Source organism: Genypterus blacodes, unplaced genomic scaffold, assembly GCF_046128005.1.
Source record: "Genypterus blacodes isolate CSIRO-AG114 ecotype Tasmania unplaced genomic scaffold, CSIRO-AGI_Gbla_v1 ptg000090l_1, whole genome shotgun sequence".
In the NCBI taxonomy this organism is placed as follows: domain Eukaryota; kingdom Metazoa; phylum Chordata; class Actinopteri; order Ophidiiformes; family Ophidiidae; genus Genypterus; species Genypterus blacodes.
This window is the reverse complement of record NW_027466895.1, coordinates 1,669,218-1,690,000: the sequence shown is the minus strand read 5'-3', so window position 1 is coordinate 1,690,000 and position 20,783 is coordinate 1,669,218. Positions and strand designations below refer to the sequence as shown.

The 20,783-nt window shown below is 44.7% G+C and overlaps 1 protein-coding gene across 1 annotated transcript in view; it reads left to right on the top strand.

The window, feature by feature from the left end:
* LOC143007513 (voltage-dependent L-type calcium channel subunit alpha-1C-like) overlaps positions 1–20,783 on the top strand; it is an 84,125-nt gene that overhangs the window by 20,279 nt on the left and 43,063 nt on the right. The window contains exons 2-3 of the mRNA XM_076158892.1: positions 8,369–8,804; positions 12,846–12,951. Coding sequence (XP_076015007.1) covers positions 8,369–8,804; positions 12,846–12,951 — 542 coding nt within the window. The remainder of the gene's footprint in view (positions 1–8,368; positions 8,805–12,845; positions 12,952–20,783) is intronic.

Sequence of the window (20,783 nt, the reverse complement as noted above, 5' to 3'; positions counted from 1 at the left end):
GAATGTTCATATCGTCACTTTTCTAATTAGTGAATGATTCTTCTGTGAAGCCCAGTGAAAGGGCAAAGAATTAATACTGTTTGTCCTCTGATTAATGGAGAGCTTCAGTGTAGATACATTCAGCTCAGGATCAATAGTGAGGGGGGTATGTTTGATTAATAGCTAACATCACGGTCATATTTCTTTTTAAGTGCAACACTATAGTTAAATGTAAACAGCGGCACGACAAAGGTGGAATTATTTCAAAGAAACGTTCCAAAATATGCAGAGTTGTTGACAGAAACTCTCATAGGCTTCTTATCCTCACACACAGCAGCTCTACGTGATTAACGACGTGGCCTTATCACAACTATCGTGTGTGTGTGTGTTTGTGTGTGTCTCCGAACCAATGGTGAGGTTTGCAGAATTTATGTCGTGCAGCTGTGAACATTGTGGTTTTAAATCCTACTGAGTCGCGGGGAAGACAAACAAAAACCTTCTGCTGGAGGCTTCTGTTCTGGCGAAACCACAGGCAATGTGTTTATTGTACTCATGTTTTATTTCATGAATAGTTGATATTGTTAATGTAATGTAAATAATACTCAATCTCTACTGAGTGTTACTTATTAATTAATGTGTTTTGCATGCTTGTACACGGCCGACGGGGCCTGTTGAAGCTGAAGAGCATTGACCTCTACACCAAATACACACTTCATGGCTTGATGTGTGTGTGTGTGTGTGTGTGTGTGAGTGTGTGTATTTATGTGCATCTCATACTGCCACCTTCCTATGTTGGTTGGCGACGCTCATTCTGTTTGAGTGAATGATTTTTTATCGACATTTTTGTCCGTCGGCGCCTAATGCAACCACACACACACCAGACACACACACACACACACACACACACACACACACACACACACACACTACTCCTGGCAGCTGCCCAGTGTGTGAACCGCAGCCTCCCCACCACTGGCCACCAAGCAACCACTCTGATGCAAATTAGGGTTACATTCCTTGCTCAAAGGCATCTCAGCAGGGAATATAGCAATGAGAGGCATCAGTGTGTCACTTTAAGATGCAGTATTTTTGTTTTGTGCACATTGACCTCTTACAGAATAGTTAGCAGGCTTCTTCAGACTTTTGGAGCAACAGTAAAGTTGCTGCTAACTTATACTGGAGCAACAGTAAAGTTTGATATTGCACATCCATGGTATATTCAGGTTTCCATCCCATTTATATTTTATAAATGCCAAGTTACACCAGCGTAATCAGCTCTGGGAACATTCACAGACTCCAACTAAACAATAGCATATGTCGCAGCTGCAGAGTTTAGTCTGAAATACGTTGTAATCTACTCTAAATTGCTGCTGTCACTGAAATACGGCGTCCAAGTACCCGTGCAAGTCAGCCATACTGGCACGCTTCCCTCACTGATGGTCGTTGCTAAGCAGAATGATTTTTCCTGAGTGTTGTTGCTTGGTGATTGGACACAGCATGACAGTATACGTATTTCAGAAGGTCCCTTGTGGACAGCACAGTGTTTTGAGGGTTTATGTTTATGGTAATAGCGGCAAATAGTGCCACAGTATTGTGCTCCAATGCGCTGGAACAGAAAGCAGGGGGTGCTGCTGTGTCCAGGAGGATTTCATTGTGACTGTTGTCTACTATATGGTATAGTTTACTTTGCCAAACCTTTCTATTCTATACAATGACCTCATGACCTCTTCTTGTTCACCAAGTAAAATGTTTTTCCTACTTTAATGGTGATTGGTGTGTTTATAAGGCAAAGAACATGCAAGTGGTGGTTTGGTATGCGGCCAAAATGGCAACGCTGGCAGCCAGAGGAGACATCCATCAGCGCTCAGATTCTGGCTGTTGATGCTTTCAAACACTCCCTGTAAAATCGATGCACTATGAAACTTAACAACCAGACCAGAATGAATGAAAGCATTGTTTTGCCTTTAATTCCTTGTGGGGAACAGTGGGAAAGTCAGGCTTATATCCTACAAATGTAAAATTAGTACAACAATTAGTGTGAATCACTCGAGCTCATCTGTATAGAAAGTCTGCCGGTTGCCTTTTGCACCACTGAGGAGGATAAAGGAGCTTTTCATGCTGCAGTACCTACGCTTCACATGTTGCTCAGGTGATTTTGTATCGTAATGACCTTGCCAAGGTTACGAGTTCCATTCACCACGAATCAGCTGCATTGAAAACGTACCGTATGCAATCCACTTTACTGGTGGGCACTTTGGTTAAAAGGGTTCCTCAAATAGAGAACGCTTTACATTAGAGGATCACACGCGGCGCCAATTGAGAGCAGGGGGGGAGATGAGCGGCGAGGGGAAGACAGAAGGACAAGAAGACGGTGACTGAGTAAGAAAAGAAAAGGGGAAGAAGAAAGAGCAGATAAGAGGAGATGGGCAGACTGAGAGAAAATGATACAAATAATGTTAAGGATTGATGAATAAAGCAATCACTGACAAATGTGGCAGCTGCTTTCACCAGGGAACAATCAGCTAGATTGTCAAAATGCCAAAATTTGCCAATGGGATGCACGGTTCCACAATGGCCAATCACCAGCGTACGTCACAGATGCCGTGACCTTTGACTCGTACACGCCCCCCTTGCCGGCCCTGCGATGCTGGACAGGTCGGGGGAGCTGATAGACGGGTCGCAAACGTGAAGATGCAGAGGGAGGGAGAGAGAGAGACAGGTGGAGGGACGATTTGTATCTGGGTTACTCTGGCCTCACATCTCTCTCTCTCTGTCTCTGTCTCTCTCTCTCTGCAGATGAATATTAATAAGGAGTTATTAATATCTGCTGCCTGCACTGTGGATGTGTTTTCACGTGCGTGTGTGCATGTGTGCATGTGTGCGAGGTCAGAACCGAGTGTGAACAAGGCTTCTCCTCCTCCTCCTCCTCTTCTTCCTCCTCCTCCTCTTCTTTCATACAGCCAGTATCTCAATCTCTCTCACTCATCTTCTTTCTTATCACCCTTTCTCTCTCTATCGCTCCCTTTGCGTTGTTTCCATCTAATGCAGGGCCCTGGTGTTTGCACAGGCATTTACTTTTGTCATAAATCAAAGTGGAGACTTCATTTTCTGCCATTTGTTACACTTAGAAGATGTAATGGGATGAGAGCGGCGCTTCATATCTGCTGGTGTTGAAGCTTTAGTGCTTGCGACTGATATCTGCATTGAGAATCGGTGGTGCAGTGTAGAGTTTGCAGCTGGTGGGGACATAAGTGGGGGTTTCCATTTACTCCTGTTCAGCTAAATTGAAAGATTTGTCATGGAAATGCTCACATTTTGCGTTTTTATTCTCCTTTGCGAGTTTATAAAGAAGAAATGTGGTGAAGCTGTGATGGAAACAGAATTTGTGAGTTAGTTTGATTCCTGGGTGGGACGTTATAGTTGTTCGCAGAAGCGTGTCGTGATCTGGCATGGAGGAGCAAGAGGAATTTGTTCAGAGACGAAGAAGTTAAAGAGGAGGCATGCTGGCAAATGGAACACATACTCACTCATGGAAAGCGCCCGTCAATGAATTTTGTCTCATTATAACCCAAGAATTTCGTCATCACCTCTGGTTTTGTGAGAAACACGGACAGAATTGACGATTTAAAGATGATTTATTAAATCCACGAGGACGACTAGATCACAGGGACGCCGCTGCTTGTTTGATGTCTGATCTTAATGCGGCGTGAAGACTCACTCGCATAACATCATTAAATGGAAACTCCAACAGATTCGCATTTGAGCTATGGAGACCCGGTGACAGATATATGTTATATAAATGCATTTAAAGTCATCCAGGATAAGATTTGGGATTATCTTGACTTTCAACTTACTTCATTATGACGTCTTAAACCATCCGATTCATACATTATCGCCTCGTTTCTAACCTATGCTGTACGTCCTCTCTGTCCTCACTTCAAAGCAGCATTGCAGCAACCAATCAGTGCCTTAGAACTGCGATTGACAGCATGGGGGGCGGGGCTTAGCTGTAATACATAAGCAGGTGCAGATGACAGTGAGTTATGTATTGTTGAGTGCGTTCCCTTCGCCTTATTCCCCAAGGCATGTTGCTGTCATCATGTGTGAGGTGTAAACACACACACACACACAAACACACACACACAGTTTTTCATTTCCCCTCCATTTTGATCTCCTCTTCATGTAAGCTTGCGTGTCACAGTTTTAATGAATAAATCCATAAATGTGGATGTGTTTTTTTATATGGCAAACTTCTACGGCACAGAATAAAGTATTAATAATAATTTAACACGTCTGAACACACGGAATATAACAAAAACCCATAGCGAGGGAGTTCCCTGCTGTGAAATCACGCTGACGACCATGAATAAATGTGGCAGTGGCGGGGGGAAAGTGTAAGTGTGGCTTTACATCGCAGCTTTTTGTTGACGGGGCACAAACTAGCCTCAGCTGTGCCAGGCAAGGAGGTAGGTGTGTGTGTGTGTGTTTCCCTCAGACCTTTTGAAAGAAGAGCTTTATTTGCAAAGTACAACAAACGAGCGGGAAAGTGCAGGCAGTTTGTCAAACAAAGCGGAACAGGTGACATAAGCCACCACGTCGGCCCGCTCGCCACGTTTGGTTACTCTTCCTCTTTGGTCCGATCAGGATCATTGAATCTGCCGCCTTGTGTGATTTCGCTCATAAATTCTCTGTCCTGCTGATGTGTGTCTGCATGAGTGTTTGTGTGTACACTCACAGTGTAAACATCTGTGTGTGCGGTGGGTCACAGATCAAGGGAAGCAAATGTGTGTGTCTGCACTTTCAAGGGGAGTGCATGCACATGTGTGTGTGTGTGTGTGTGTGTGTGTGTGTGTGTGTATAAAAGGGAGCAGGTGTGTGGTTTGCGTTGTGCTCACTCTGCGAGATAATGGGCGCATATGGACAGAGTGAGGGAGACAAATGTGACACACACACAGAAACACACACGTGATAGAGAACAGCTCTGACTCTGGTTTCGGTGTGTACCTGCACTTTATCAATGTGTGTGTGTGTGTGTGTGTGTGTGTGTGTGACTGTATGGTACATTATTTGGACAAAAATAATGCACAACGTGAACATATATATAGAGAGTGAGAGGGAGAGAGGATAATCATCTACCGTTTAAAGTGACAGAGGGTGACTTGATGGGAGGAAGAGTAAGAGAGCGAGAGAGAGAAGAGAGGAAGCAATGAAGAGAGAGGGAGAGTGATTCAGAGAAATGAAGGGATGAAGAGAGGGAGATTGATGGAGGAAGGAGGAGGGTGCATTGCTCGAAAATGAACTTGTCCTCTGCCAGAGAGCCAATGGAGGGAGTGACAGCTGTATAGATTAGAGAGGGAAAAGAGAGCGAGGGAGAGATGATGATGATGATGATGATGATGATGTAGGGACGAGGAGGGAGGGTGACCGCTATTGGATCTGTGCAGGGGGGAATGAAGAGGAGGATGATGAAAGAGAAAGTGGGAGGAGAGAGGGTTGTGATTGACTGTTGATGAGTGATAGTAAGAAGAGGGAGGGATGGGGGGGCAGATCAATAAGGAGTTTGGGGATGAAGATGGGAAGGAGGAGGAGCAGAGGACAGGAGGAAAGAGATTAAGAGGCCAACAGTGCTTAAATGGGAGGAGAACAGGAGCAGCAGCAGAAGGAGGTCATGTTGCAAAGGAAGGGAACAATTCATTTGGGATGGCAGCAAAAGGCTGGAAGAGTGTGTGTGTGTGTGTGTGTGTGTGTGTGTGTGTGTGTGCATGTGTCTGTCTGTCTTGTGGGATCCAAAAATGATAAGGGAAGTGGTCAGGCCCAGTTCCTTTTTAGAATTACAATCAGAGCTGAAGTGAGTGTGTGTGTGTGTGTGTGTGTGTGTGTGTGTGTGTGTGTGTGTGTGTGTGTGTGTGTACATCCATTAGTGCCTCCTCTTTATCACCATAACTGATCAGCTGTCATTGGTTAATTGACTGATAATTACATCGTCACTATCCACCAGAAAGAGAGAGAGAGTGAGCGAGCAAGTGCGAGCGTCAATACACACTGTAGTACTGCGCTAGTACAACTATCAGGATCAGTATTAGTACTAGTACTTCCTGTTACAGTCATAATGATGGATGATGTCGCTCTCATCTCCGTCTCCTTTCCGTTACTTCCATTACTTCAACCAACACACAGAGGAAACGCGATCAGAGAGATTAGTGAGCTCGGCGTCATTACAGTTCCACTCTGCTCTAATCTTCACACACACGTACACACAAACACACGTACACACAAACACACGTACACACAAACACACAACCACACACAACCACACACACACACACATACACACACACACACACATACACACACACACACACACAGGAGCAAGGCGGTGCGAGATAAAGTGATTTTTGTGTTGAAAGTGATTATGTGTGTGTGTGTGTGTGCGCGCGTGTATATCAGTGTGTGATTGCAGGGGACGGGGAAGGGGTAATAGAGGGAGGGCGACGGCAATCAGGAAGCAGATATTAACTCACAAATGTTTTTAGCAATTCACGGAATCATCAGCAGGCAGTGTGTGTGTGTGTGTGTGTGTGTGTGTGTGTGTGTGTGTGTGTTCTCCCTTGTTTTCTGGTATCCATCCACCATCATGGAAATCTGAAAGAATCTGAAAGAAAAATATAGATAGCCAAGTGGAAAGATTGGAAATGTGTGCCATTACCTAAGTAACTTAGAAAGCCTAAAGGACTAAGAAGATCATTATTGCTTGGCTCTGAAATATTTGCAGAAAATGTAAGCGAGGGCAAAAAGTCAGAGGTCAAACTAGAGGCTCGAATGAAATACAGTTTAGAAGCATGCATGTATTAAACTAATACAGCCGTCACCTTCACACGACCGCACAGTTCATTATGTTAAGGCAGCTGTAGTCTCTCTCTCTCTCTCTCTCTCTGTGTGTGTGTGTGATAAAAGTTCCTGATGTAATGCTGCCTCGGGCCATCATTCACAGTGAGCGCGTATGTGGGAACTTATAGAGGAGAAGTAATAAGATTGGGATATTACAACCGGCCTGTAATTGCACTAAGCGTACGGCCTCTCTCTCTCTCTCTCTCTCTTTTCCTCTCCTGTCTCTCTCTTTTGGTCCCCTTATCTCCACGGCGACACAGTCAGGTTTGACTTTGCAGAGTTTGCTTTACGCAGGTTCGTCTCTCTTTTGGTCTAGCCGTAATATAATTTGAAACATGGCTCAAACGCGCTGACGTGTACATGTATCGAGCTGTCACTGCCACGGCTCGGCTTTCCAAAGGGTCTCCATTACATTACAGCTACCTGGGCTTAAAGATGTACTCAGTCAAGGCACTGTAACATATACTCCAGTGTGTACTTCAAAGTAATGGTAGACATCATGTAGTGAGTGGTGTATTTGCATTCAAAGGGGATCATTGTGCTTTTTACTTTTTATTTTATAGTATTTGTTGAACATTGTCATTGTTGCAAGTTCACTGCTTTAGAAATGCCCTCTAAGTGGGAGGCTTGTTGTCTTTGAGTGTGCACATTGGTGCTGCAAGGACAAGTGGATAAATCTGTTGTTTTCCAGCGCAACATATGGCAAAAGTTCCAGAATAGAACAGAAACGACTCCTTGTTAGTTCTGTCATTTATTTATTATATATGATTCAAAAATCATCTCTACCATAATGATATTGTCAACAGCGCTCTTTGATTCCAGAATCATGTGCTCGCCTGATTAGTCTCTGTGTTAATAACAATCTTTGTCACAATAAGTAGCGTGCCTGGTGTTTAAGCAGAAAATGGCTCATGATGTTTCACATCATATAATCCAGTGATCCGGGTGAGAATCCTCGCTCAGATATCAAAGGATTACAAACTTCCATAATCTGGTTAAACATAGAGTCTAGATAACCCGCCGTCTCTCACTGATTTTGTGGTACTCCTACAATTTGCCTGGATGATCGAACTACTGTACATAATCTGACTGAGATTACTGTAATTCTTCTTTTCTTTCAGTATTGGTATCCTGTAGTTTTTTGAGATTAGGCTTTCACACCTTGAATTTATTGGTTGCTACTGGCTTCAAATGAATTGTTGCTGTATTTTATGGTCGTGTTTTCCATGAAACATCAGGTGATCATGTAACAACTACCTATACCTATATATAGTATGTGTTGTTGTTGACTGTACACAATATGCTGAGAGAGTAAACAACATACACTCAGATATATGTGGAATTTGCTTGACAGATGGCAAACTGTTAGTCATCAATCTACTTTCTTCAGATGATGGACTTCAGTGTCCTGGGCTCAATAAATGATCTGTGTCATCGTCAAGGAAACACAAGATGTCATCAAATTAACAACAACAACGCTTTCTTCTCTCTTCCCATTCAGGCTCCGACTACTCCCCTCCTCCGCCCCTGCCTCGCCCTCCTCCCCCCAACCTTACCAACGAGCACAGCAGTGGCGGCAGCCACGGAGACCATGGTGGAGGAGGAGGGGGCGGGGTCAACCATGGGTTGGGCGTGGTGGGCCTGGCCCCGGAGCACATCGCAACACCGGGGGCGGCCCTGAGCTGGCAGGCGGCCATCGATGCCGCGCGGCAAGCCAAGATAATGGGCAATGCCTCGTCGGGCGGAGGGGCGGGGCTGGGATCTGGAGGGGGCGGGCCCATCTCCACGGCCAGCTCCACGCAGAGGAAGAGGCAGCACTACAGCTCCAAGCCGAAGAAACAGACCACCACCACGGCCACAAGACCGCCGCGGGCCCTGCTCTGCCTCACGCTCAAGAACCCCATCCGCAGGGCCTGCATCAGCATCGTAGAGTGGAAGTATCCTTTACTTATTCAGAGTGGAGGTGTCTGTCAGACAGTTTGAGACACACACACACACACACACACAGAAGAATCCATCCTGTTCACAAGGTTAGGTGGAGGGATGGATGGAGGGATGGATGGATGGATGGAGGGATTCAGGCAGATAAGCTACTGTAGGACTCAGTAAAATGAGTGTAACAGGGTAAAGAACAGTACCCGGGGAAGGTTTAAGAGGTAAAGAATGAGTCACACTGCCTCACTACCAAATCCCTCTCCCTCCGCCTCTCTCTCTTCCTTTATCCTTTCCTCTTCCGCTCCCCATCCTGTTTTTCGCTCCAAATCCACCTCTCATCTGTCCCCTGGCTGTCGATCTCGCTGATTCTCTCCATCGCAACAATTCTTTCCCCCCTCTTCTGCCGTCCTTCTCTTTCTTTTTCTTTTATCCTCTCAAACATATTGTGTCATTTTCATCCCCCCTTTATGCCGCTCCCTGGCATATCTCTCATTCTCTCTCCTTCTTTATTGCTTCATTCATCCTCTTCTCCCCAGGCCCAGCCACGTTTCTATCCATCCATCCCTTACAGTCTATCCCCTCTCCCTCTCCCTCTCCATCTATTATCCTCTCCCTCCCTCTGTCCCTCCAAATCCCATTTTCTCTTTTCGTCTGTTCCTCCACTCGCCCTTCTGTTCTGCCTTTCCTCTCCTCAGGAGTGATGTTTTTTTTTCCTAATCTGCAGAACATAATGACTTGGTTTTCCCTCAGGGTGTGTGTGCGCGCGTTTGTGTGTGACAGAGAGAGTATGTGTGCGTGGGACAGAAATGGTCAGTGTCACAGACATAAGAGAATGTCCACGCGAGCATCGACTCATCAGGAGGGTGCATTCACACGCTGCCCTGAGAGCAAGTAGAAGAAGAAGAAGGGACAAGAAAGTTCCTGAATGATGAGCGAGAGGAGGAAGCGTGGCGCATGAGGAAGGGAAAGAGAAGAAGGAATGTCAGGAGGAGATGTGATGAAGCTGAAGAGGGGGATAGTGACAGCATGAAGGAGGAGAGGAGGGCAGAATTGGGCACTGGGAAGTAGAAGAGTGTGTGTGTGTGTATGTGTCTAATGCATTGAAAGTTAAGCTTGAGCAGAATATTTTTCATAAGGTTAAATTAAGATCTTTATACATTTACAGCCTGTTCCCTCCTTCTGATATGCTTAAAGTAAATATCAAGTTTAATAACAGTAAAGTTATGATGTTTTAGATGTTATTATAATAGTTATACACACACTGTACCTTTAACTGTCTCACCCAACTGCCCCGCCGTTCCAAAAAAGGAAAATGTTTAAGTAAAAAGGTGTGAATAAACCCTCAGGGTCACTAGAACACGCTCAGCCAATGACTGATGAGGTTTCAGATCATTACCCACAATTCTCAGCACCATTCATCTAAACAACATTGAAGGAAGGAGAGAGGAGAGGAAAGGAGCAAGGGTGGAAATAATGTGGGCTGTTAGGGAGACTGAGAGTGTGTGTGTGTGCAAACATTACTCTGCAGGTGACTTTGTGATTTATACCTATGTGTGTGTTTGTGTGTGTGTGTGTGTATTCTGTGAGTACCTTTGTCTCTAGAGAGACTAGATACAAAATCTTCCACTCCCCCTCCCCACTGTTACTATGACAACATGTATGTAGTGCTCTCAACAGGTTGATGGGGCCTGTCTGAGATACACGCGCAGACATGTGCAGACACACACACATGCAGACACACACACACACACACACACACACACACACAGAGCGCTTCCTCATACATTGCGTAATTATAGCATTTAAGCATAACCTGCACAGTGCAAGATCATCAGAGAAGCAGAGTGGGAGTGGGGGCAGGTGTGTGTGTGTGTGTGTGTGTGTGTGTGTGTGTGTGTGTGTGTGTGCGCGTGTGTGTGAGATTATATCTCTAACTACAATTTTCTCATCTGATGTACCACATAATGAGGAATCAACTATTTGTATGAATGTTTAAGCAGTTTGGAACATAAATGTGTCCATATCCTGTTCAATATGAGTGTATTATGGCTTTATTTGTATTTTATTAAGCTTGATGTTACTTTATGACAGAATCCTACTTGATGTCCTTGGTGCTTGGTTTGCTGTCCAGCTCTCTGTGTTGCTTCTCCTGTCAAAAGCGCAGCAGACTGCAGACTTATTATCATGTTGATGCAGGCTGACCTCAAGGGTTTGCTAAATTATGGGTCAGGAACCCAGAATGAGTCACATGGCTGTTTTCTTGTGGGTCCCTGTCTGTCTGGAGTGTGTTTTAATGAGATCGGGTCCCGGGGTGAGTGATTAACTTTGATGTGTTTGGGTCCCAGGCTGAATTAGCTGAGGAGACTTGTGGCCTGTGATGTTAAAGGGTCAGTCCTTAATCCAAACACAAACTGAATATTAGCCCTAACTGTAGAACACGGTGAAAGATTTTTCTCTCCCCCGGGGGACGTTTCTAAAACAGCGGTTCCGGCACCAAAATGGCAGCGGTGATCTGGCGAGGCCACAAGCAGCAATGGATTAAAACATCTCCAGCAGAGTTACTGGTTTTCAATTTTTGTATTGAAATTGGAGCTTTAAAGGCTTTTTTGTGAACAAGTCAATCAAATCTTTCTTATCTCTTTTGCAGGTCAAGTAGAGCTTATAGGATTTTGATAAATGACAATATCAGTTGGAGGCTTTGTTCTTTATGGGCTCAATTTGCTGATTATTTGCAAGTAACTATACTAGAGTGACAAATCAGCCTCAGTACTGTTGAAGAATGATTTGATAATGATAATTGAATTATATCCACTTATGAGATTGTAAACATAGTAAATGCTTGAATGCGAAATAGCATGAAACCTGCATAAGAGTGCAACTGAGGGTGTATACCGACTTCTGCTCCTTTCAAGAAGTGAAAGTTGGCCCCTGGTCACAAACTGGACTGATGAATAGAGTTCTGCTGCTGTAAATCATTGTTTGGTTACAAGTTTGCTCAGTGTTTATCTTGTGGGTTTTCGTGCAGCGTAACTTATGAGCGCTTTTTTAAATTGTACAAAGTCTGGGGTCTAGACGAAAAGGATGGAAGGAAGGAAGGAAGGAATACAAGTAAGGAGGAATCAACAGGGAGAGAGAGAGAGAGAGAGAGAGAGAGAGAGAGAGAGAGAGAGAGAGAGAGAGAGAGAGAGAGAGAGAGAGAGAGAGAGAGTGGGTAAAGAGGTGGAGGGAGGTGACAGCGGTGGCAGTTAGTAATTGTGGTGATGAAAACCAGACCTCCTCTATCTCTCCTTCAGATGCTCCCCCACCTCACTTGCTGCACTCTCTCTCTCTCTCTCTCTCTCTCTCTCTCTCTCTCTCTCTCTCTCTCTCTCCCTCTCTCTCTCTCAGAAGCCAAAAATAATGAGGTCACTCGCCTCTCAAGGACCGTTCCAAATAAAAACTCTCTCTCTCTTTTTTCTCTCTCTGTCCACATCCTGTCTTCCACGCGACAGGCCCGCTCCTCACTGCACCCATATTAGGACATGCTCTCTCTCCCTCCTTCCCTCTCTCTCCCTCTCCCTCTTCCTCTCCCTCTCCTCTCTCTCTCTCTCTCTCTCTCTCTCTCTCTCGCTCTCTCTCTCTCTCTCTCTTTCTCTCTCTCTCTCTCTCTCTCTCTCTCTCTCTTGCCGACACACATAAACACATACAAACAAACAGTGATTCAGTGTGTTATTGTGAATAAAGAGACAAACTTAACTGCTTTCGGTGTGTGTGTGTGTGTGTGTGTGTGTGTGTGTGTGTGTGTGTGTGTGTGTGTGTGTGTGTGTGTGTCAGAGCGCAATTATGTAAGCACAGTATGTCTTTACTTGTATAATGACTTCAAAATTTATAGCTGCAAATCTCTCAGGTGACATTCCATCCCTGAAAATGAAAATTACTTTGATTACTTTTGAAAAGCCTTAAAATGTCAAACGATCAAGTCAACTCCAACAGTTCACAGTCTGTATTCTGAAGCAGGTCCTGGTCTCTGTTCTGGTCCATACATTCCTTAACCCACCTCCCAGACCGTTTGAGATCATCATCCTGATGACCATCTTCGCAAACTGTGTGGCCTTAGCCGTCTACATCCCCTTCCCCGAGGACGACTCGAACGCCACCAACTCCAACCTGGTGAGTACTAACAGCTGGAAGGCTTCGCTGCTTGCTGTCTGGCTGGTGGAGTGTGTTTGCTCCGGTACCTGGCAACCGCGCTGGCTGCTTGGACACCTGTGATGAACAATTGTATGTGCAGTTGTGTGTTACAGGTTTATCGGATTAAATTCCTGAGAAGTATTCCGCCGTCACTGCCAGGAGTGTTGGATATTGAATGTGGTGGGTCATCATAATTGCCTAATGGGAGTCAATGACAGGAAGGGAGAGGGAAAGAAGGAAACAGGAACAGGAAAGGAACAAGCAAAGAAAGGAATCAACTAGAGGGGCACTCGTTAGAGCTTGGTCTAGATATTCTACATGTAAAATATGCTTGGAAGCAAATAGGCGTGGCCTGATGTCGACGTCCAGGCTGACAATTAAAAGCTGTAAATGACATGATCACCACTAGGATGACTGTCTGAGTCAGTTCATTAAATTCGGTTTGGAGTCTTTAGAAAGAAAGCAAAGAATCGAGGACCGAGGACTGATGGAAAGCAGGAGGAAAGGAAGGAGAATGAAGGAACATGCTTTTTCTTCTGTCGTCGAATTGTTGATGATGATGTTCCACTGGGATTGGAAGAAAATGGAGGCATGTGGTTGTTTTGATGGATGCTGGTCACAAGCTGCAGCATGTAACTGAGGGAGAGAATCATTTTCCACCGGGGCAACAACATATTTGGCCAAGAAATAAAGAGTCGCTTTTGATTGAGTAATCGTGAACCGTTGTGGCGTATTGACTGGAGTTGTTTTGATTAGAGAAATACATTGATTATGCGGTTGGCAAAATGTCATCTGGTTTAATGTCGTAAATGTACCATAATTCAATATTTCTCAAAGTAAACTAGAGACTCGCTAAAGAAGGATGTCTGTCGCTTCATCCTCGCCAAACCTTTTATTTAATTACGCAAACGTGGCTGCTCACCAAGGGCTGTGTGTGTGTGTGTGTATGTGTGTGTGTGTGTGTGTGTGTGTGTGTGTGTGTGTGTGTGTGTGTGTGTGTAGCTTGCAGATGTCTCCCGGTGGATGAGGGTGAGGGCGTTAATCCTTCTGAGACCAGATTACACCTGTCGCTCCTTTTCCTCTTTTCCATCCTCCTTTCTGTAAACATGATGGTGAACGATATTGAGCGGGTGTGTCGTCACATTCATGTCATGTGGTCTATAATTGCTAATTTGTACACATGTATTAGATTTCCCCAGAGTTTTGCTGTCACATGCTCTGTATATGTTTCAAATTAGACTTGGAACAAACACTGATAATAAACACTTTGTCCAGGACTTTAAGTTTCACATTCAGTGTTTGCTGCGATGCAAACATCCTGCGGACAGCATTACTGAAGTAGAAAATGAAATGCGGCCCCAACAAAGCAGTTTGTGCCTCATTCTGACAGGAAAAAAGCTCCTACCTTAGGCAGGCTTCTTTCAGCATAATCTGTGTTTTGTTGTGTATTTTGCAGCTGTGGGAGCAATTTGAACCGTGGAAACTATATGAGGGGCAAACCCGTCGCTTACTAATTCTAGATTTTGTCTCGCTGACATTTGCGTTGAATTTACGTGGTATGGCTGCTTGCGTGGAGATCTAGTCTACTCCACTGAAATCTAAGGAAATAACACACCCTTAGCCTTCAAAAGGACTTATTTGTGAGTCAATGTCCTTTTCAGTGGGCTTTGGAAATGTTTGGAACACACGCAGACACACAAAACGCACAAAACCACCACCACATGCAGCTGTGGTCCATTACTTTTATCACCTTCTGACAGACAGGAAGCAGCATCCAGATGGATCAGGGGCTTAAATACATGGCTGAGCTACTGTAAGTATCTGTTTGATTTGAAGAGAAAAGCAACGATTCCGGCCGATTAACGCTCGGTGAACCGTCAGCGCGGCACAGTGTAGAAAACGCTCATTATATTTGAATGGATTTTCCTCTAAAGTTCCCCCTTAACACCGGTGACTGGAACATACGAGTCGCTGTGGTCAAATCACAGCCTGCGGCGTATCAACGAATCAGCCAGCGAGCGCGTCTTTAAGTGCATTTATATTGTGTTTGGGATATACAGCCACTTAGTCAGTTTAGCCTGTTGAGACGTTCAGGCTTTAATTCAGGCCATTAATTAAACCCGAGACCACTAGAATCTGTGTCACTTCCCATTGTCAGACTCTGCTGAGAGGCTCTAAGTGCACTTGAGGTTTTCCTGCGTGGCGGTTTTAGTGTTTTGCTCAAGGGCGCTACGACTGAAAATGGAACCGTTCATAAGGCCTTTTGAAGATGTAACCAGTAATAAACTCTACGAGGCATCGCTCTTATCTCATATTGTTAGAGTTCTGTGACGGGCGGCTATACATTTGATAGATCATTTGGCCTATTTCTGTCTGCCCCTTGTGTTTACATTTTATATATTTTCTGCTAGTTTTCATCACTTGATCTCTTGAGCTGCATCAAATGCCCCCCCCCCTCCACACCTTATAGTATGGATTACTAATCATCAACATGGCTCCCTTTGGTGAGATATGCTCAAGCTTTCTTATGTAACACCAGAGATCTGTTTTATCGCGCCCAGTGCAAGATTGTCTATTTCCGTCTCCATCCCATAATGTGCCGCTCCATCTCCTTGACGACATGCCCAATAATAGCGGCGGGAGAGGTTGTCATGGATATGGTAACCGTAGCAATGCTCCTCATCTGTCCTTGGTTGCAGGGGAAGGAGGGGTAGGAACCAAAGTGTGAGAGCGGGGCATCTCTCAGGGAGGGAATTGTGTGTTGCACCCAAAAGTCTTTGTAGATACATGACAAGTCGAGTTTGAATGCAGCTCTACTCCTCTTTTCCCACTCTGTCTGTTTCTTTCTCTCCTTTCCTCCTCAATACCTGCCCCGTTCTAATCAGATCAATATGGATATTTTCAAGATTGACAGACTAATCTTGTCATAACCAACCAATTAGCTAATCAATACACCTTATTAAACACCTGATTGATGGATAGACACGATCTCATACCTACCAACACACACAGACACACACACACACACACACACACACACACACACACACACACACACACACACACACACACAGACAGCAAAGCCCTGAGCAATAATGAGAGAGAGGATGGAAATTCCGGCTGTGAGAATATATGTATGAATGCAAATATGTAGTTGAATTAATGATTGTTCACAGCTGAATGCGAGTATGTCTGTGTGTGTGTGTGTGTGTGTGTGTGTGTGTGTTTGTGTTTGTGTTTCTGTGTGAGTCTGTGAGTGTGTGTGGTTGCGCGTATCATCATTTGGTGACAAGTGCACTCAGTATTAGATAAATTAACCTGTAAGCTCTGTACTCGGCGTGTGGAGCGACGTGAAACAAGTGGCTTTAAGTCAATGAATCACCTCCAAGAAGGTAATGGACCTTTTTACACACACACACACAGACACCCCACCACACACACATAGAAAGAGAGAGAGAGGTGTGCTACATCTCTATCTATCTCTCTCTTCCCCTATCTCTCTCTCTCTCTCTCTGTATCACCACACAATAAGAGGAGTCTTATTTGGCAGCGATGACGGGTGATGAGTTCTCTCAACACCGTTCCTTGATCAATAACGTGTCACCGTGCCAACAGATATCAGAGTAGATTGTGTTGGCATCAGTGATTCTTTTTAGTCCAATTTAATATCAATAACTTGTGCATTACTGATTTATTGCCCAGTGTTTGTCCCCTCGTCCCCTGCCTCTCAGCGTGTCTCTCTCCCCTCCAGTCTTCGTCGCTTGGACCCCAGAGGATCAAGTTAACGTGTTGTTCCTTTGAATTCTGCTCTGCCGGTTGCTAGGAGCGACTATTTATAGACGGAGAGGAACGATCAGCATCTATCGGTGCATTCGCTTATCTAAACAACGTGGGTCTGTTTCTTCTTGATGTGGTGTATGTGTGTGTGTGTGTGTGTGTGTGTTTTTCTTTGCACCTCTGAATAGACACAATGGAATGTTTCCGCATCTGGAGAAGGACGCAGGTGTGTGTGTGCGTGTATGTCTCTGTGTGTGTGTATGGGCTTGTGTGCACCGTGTTGCGGGTGTGGGTGTGTGAATAGCTGCAGTGGAATTTGATTATCAAAACCAAACATGGATAATGAGGACATGTGTGAGTCTGTGTGTGTGTGTGTGTGTGTGTGTGTGTATATGCATGCAAAGTGTGTATTTGAACACACAAAGGAATATGATTTACTGTCTTTTATCAGACTCAGACTGACTTATTTCTTGTAATCTTTCAGTAGTGCGTTTTCACACTGTGCAGTAATCAGGGGAATAATTACTTAGAAATTTGAAATATTATCTTTAATTACCAGATAGCTCTCTGGAATGTACAATTCTGATTGGTTAATCGTTGCTTTCTTCTTTTGTTTCTTGATAATGATCACTGAATAGGTCGTCTAGATACAAACTAGCATTTCCTTCTTTTCTTCTCTACCCGGCAACAAGATGCAACAGGTCGTCAAAGTGAAAAACATCAGCGTCAACATGGCAAACGCTGTCCCACACGCTATGTCGCATTCCACAGTTCTATCTAATGGGAATGGGACTATTTTTCTCTGCGGAGGCTTATACTTAGTCAAAATTCATTTAAAATGAATGTACTTTGTAAAAGTTTTTGTTTCTTTGGTAAGTAGCAGCATAATGGCCAATTTAGCAAATTGACCGTTTCCATTACCAGGATTGAGGTGAATAAATTGATTAGTATTAGTTAGTAATGGGAATATTATGATACTTAGGAGGGGATAATGGATTGTGGTGCACATTTGACAGGAAACGATAAAACAAAGTTGTTGGAATAATCACGTCAGCCCTTTTAATTCTTCATTTGTTCTCCTTTTTTCATTTCCGCCTTAAAACTCAACACTATCTAATGCACGTTAAAAGGCGAGTACTGAAACCAAAGCTTTTATCTCTCCCTCTCTTCCTCTCTCCCCCCTCCTCTCCCTTTGGAATTAGTTAATCGACTCTGCTGTTTACCAGCAACAACTCTCTCGATGACATCTTTCGATAATCATTGCGCTGACTGACAATGCTTACGTGTGTGTGTCTGTGTGTTCCTCTCTGCCTCTCCCTCTCTCTCTCTTGCCCCCTGCATGTCTTCCTCCCCTCTTCTTCTCCACCTCTAATAAAAGAGAAGGATAAAGGCTAACTGATGGCAGCTGTGGCACCACATTCATTACAACACCATTTCCTCTTGCCTCTCTCCTCCTCCTCTGCTTTTTACTAGTGCGTTTTGGCGATAAAGGCAGGGAGATTTCCACACCAGACCCCCGCCGCCCCCCACCTCATCCCTCTCCCCCCTCCTTCTTACAACATAGGAAAGGGGAGAAAGTGGAAGTCTGTGTATCTGTGTGTTTGTCTTCCAGTCTACACTAAAAACAACTTAGCAGTATTTTTAGGGTTTTGTGAGAATGTCGTCCCAGGCATTTATCCCATGCTGCCCCAGCCGCTCCCTGGAAATCCTCCCATCCTACGCCCCCTCTTCACTCCAAACCTGCATACCAGAGCACTTTTTACACGTTTATGTTAAATCAGACCATGTTCCCCTAACACTTGACGCTCCGGTTTGTCAAGTGCGATTTACCCACACTCCCTGTTTGAGAGAGACAAGCATCGCCTAGGTGAGTTTGGGTGGTTTGTGTGAAGATCCAGATGTTCCAGTGGGAAAGAAGACTTTGAGAGAGATGAGAGAGATAGAGCAGGTTATTTTTACCAAACTAAAAGTGGTCCACCTCTGCCTCATGTCGACCCACATAAAAGCTCCCACAGAGCATGCGGCGAGAACGAGCAGAGCGACGCAGTCTGTCCATCACTGAAAACCTCAAAGTTTCCTCACAGCGGGGAGACGTGTCACTCTCGATGTCCCCATTTCAGTCCAGAGACATTCTCGTCATGGTTTGCTAATACGCTTTCATTCCATTTGTGATGGTGCTTCAAGGCAGCAATCCTGCCCAGTCACATCTTAAACTGGTCAGGGCCAAAACAGAAAGGAAGTCCCGAGTGGGAATAGAGTGAATGGGTCCAGGAATAACACAGTGGGTCAGAGGAGCCTGTGCATATATATAACACACTGAATGCTGAAATACTGATGTCTACTGTCTACTTCTAATGTCTCCTTTTCATCGATCACAGCCTGATTGCTTGCGTCATATGGGAATATTGGGCAGCAAGTGATTTACATCCAAAAATAATGTTCAGTGGCAATGCAGAAAAGTGATTATTTTATTTTATTTGTGTGTGACATATTTGTTTAAAGATGTAGTATGCATGTATCGTCCTCATTTTGTTCTCAAACTCACACACATAGACGTACTTTTTAACCTTAATCTCTGCTCATTTCCCATGACCGTACTCTGCTTTACATACATTCACATAAACATGAAGCTGACGTCGTCTTCCTCTTCTCTCACACTAGCAACGTCATCATGAGCCGTGTAGCTTATAGTAAATGATTATGAGGTTGGAGCTTCTATACAGAAGGGTGGAGGATCAACACTCTACTTGCATCCTCGCAGCAGTCACACAGACATGCACGCACGCACACACACACACACACACACACACACACACACACACACACACACACACACACACACAAGGGCTCGTATACAGCAAACACAGTGTCATAGCAACAGCTGTAATGGAAGTGTGCAGCAGACCTCTGGGCTCATTAAAGTGGCTAACAGGTGTAAAGTGTACCCTGTGTGTGTGTGTGCTTTGTGTGTGTGTGTGTGTGTGTGTGTGTGTGTGCGTGTGTGTGCGCGTGTCACTATCTCTATCACTGCAGGCTAATATTTGAGCAGCCATAAAAGCCTGCAGTGACATCAGCAGAGGAGTTAAAACAAACTGAGCACCAGCTGCATAATGGATCGATCGATGGGTACATGTTGCCGCGCCACTTTAACCATTCGAGCGCTGGTGATTCGCCGCCTCGTCTGAGCTGATGCACTGTGACTGAATTAATAGGTGGCGCCGTGTTCCAGTGCGCACGGCCTCTGCTGGGAGAGCGAGCAGTCATGTTGGTGTGTTATTCACTGACATTTAGCCATCTGGTCTGAGATTTGGCAGCCGCACTCTCTCGCTCGGTCCCCCTCTCTCTCTCTCTCTCTCTCTCTCTCTCTCTCTCTCTCTCTCTCTCTCTCTCATACACACACACACACAGACACAGTGAAGGGGAATCGTTTTCATATGTGTACACAATGGATTGAAACTCTGGTTGTTAATATGGCATGTCACTATGATGCAGAGAATTGTGTGTGTGTGTGTGTGTGTACCTGCACGTGTGCTTGTGTGTTTTGAGCACAAAAGGCTAGGTTCCCACAGAAACAGATGTTTTCATTTTCTTTCTTGATGGCAACATGTGACCGACGTGGATAAAGACACGCCAAAGGTTTGACACATAAGGGACGCTTGACATTCTAAATGTATCACTGAGGTCCAGGTGAAGCCATCCTTATCCTTTATTGATCTCTCTTTCATTCAATCTATATGCAGCACAAAGGAGACGCAGGCAAAGAGGTTCAGATTAGTCAAGACCTTCATGGAAGCTTCAAGCTAATTTACGTCAAGAGATGAGCATCAGTTAACCATGCTTTTGCAATCACTCTCGTCAGTGTGTCAAAAGTTTTAAGCCGTTCTTTGCCAGTTCTTTACTCTGGTTTGCTCATGTTTAATGTTGCTCAGTGTGAACATGCCATTTGTGTGGAACAGTGTGTCCTGTCTGAGGGTGTAGGACAGTGTGTGTGTGTGTGTGTGTGTGTGTGTGTGTGTGTGTGTGTGTGTGTGTGT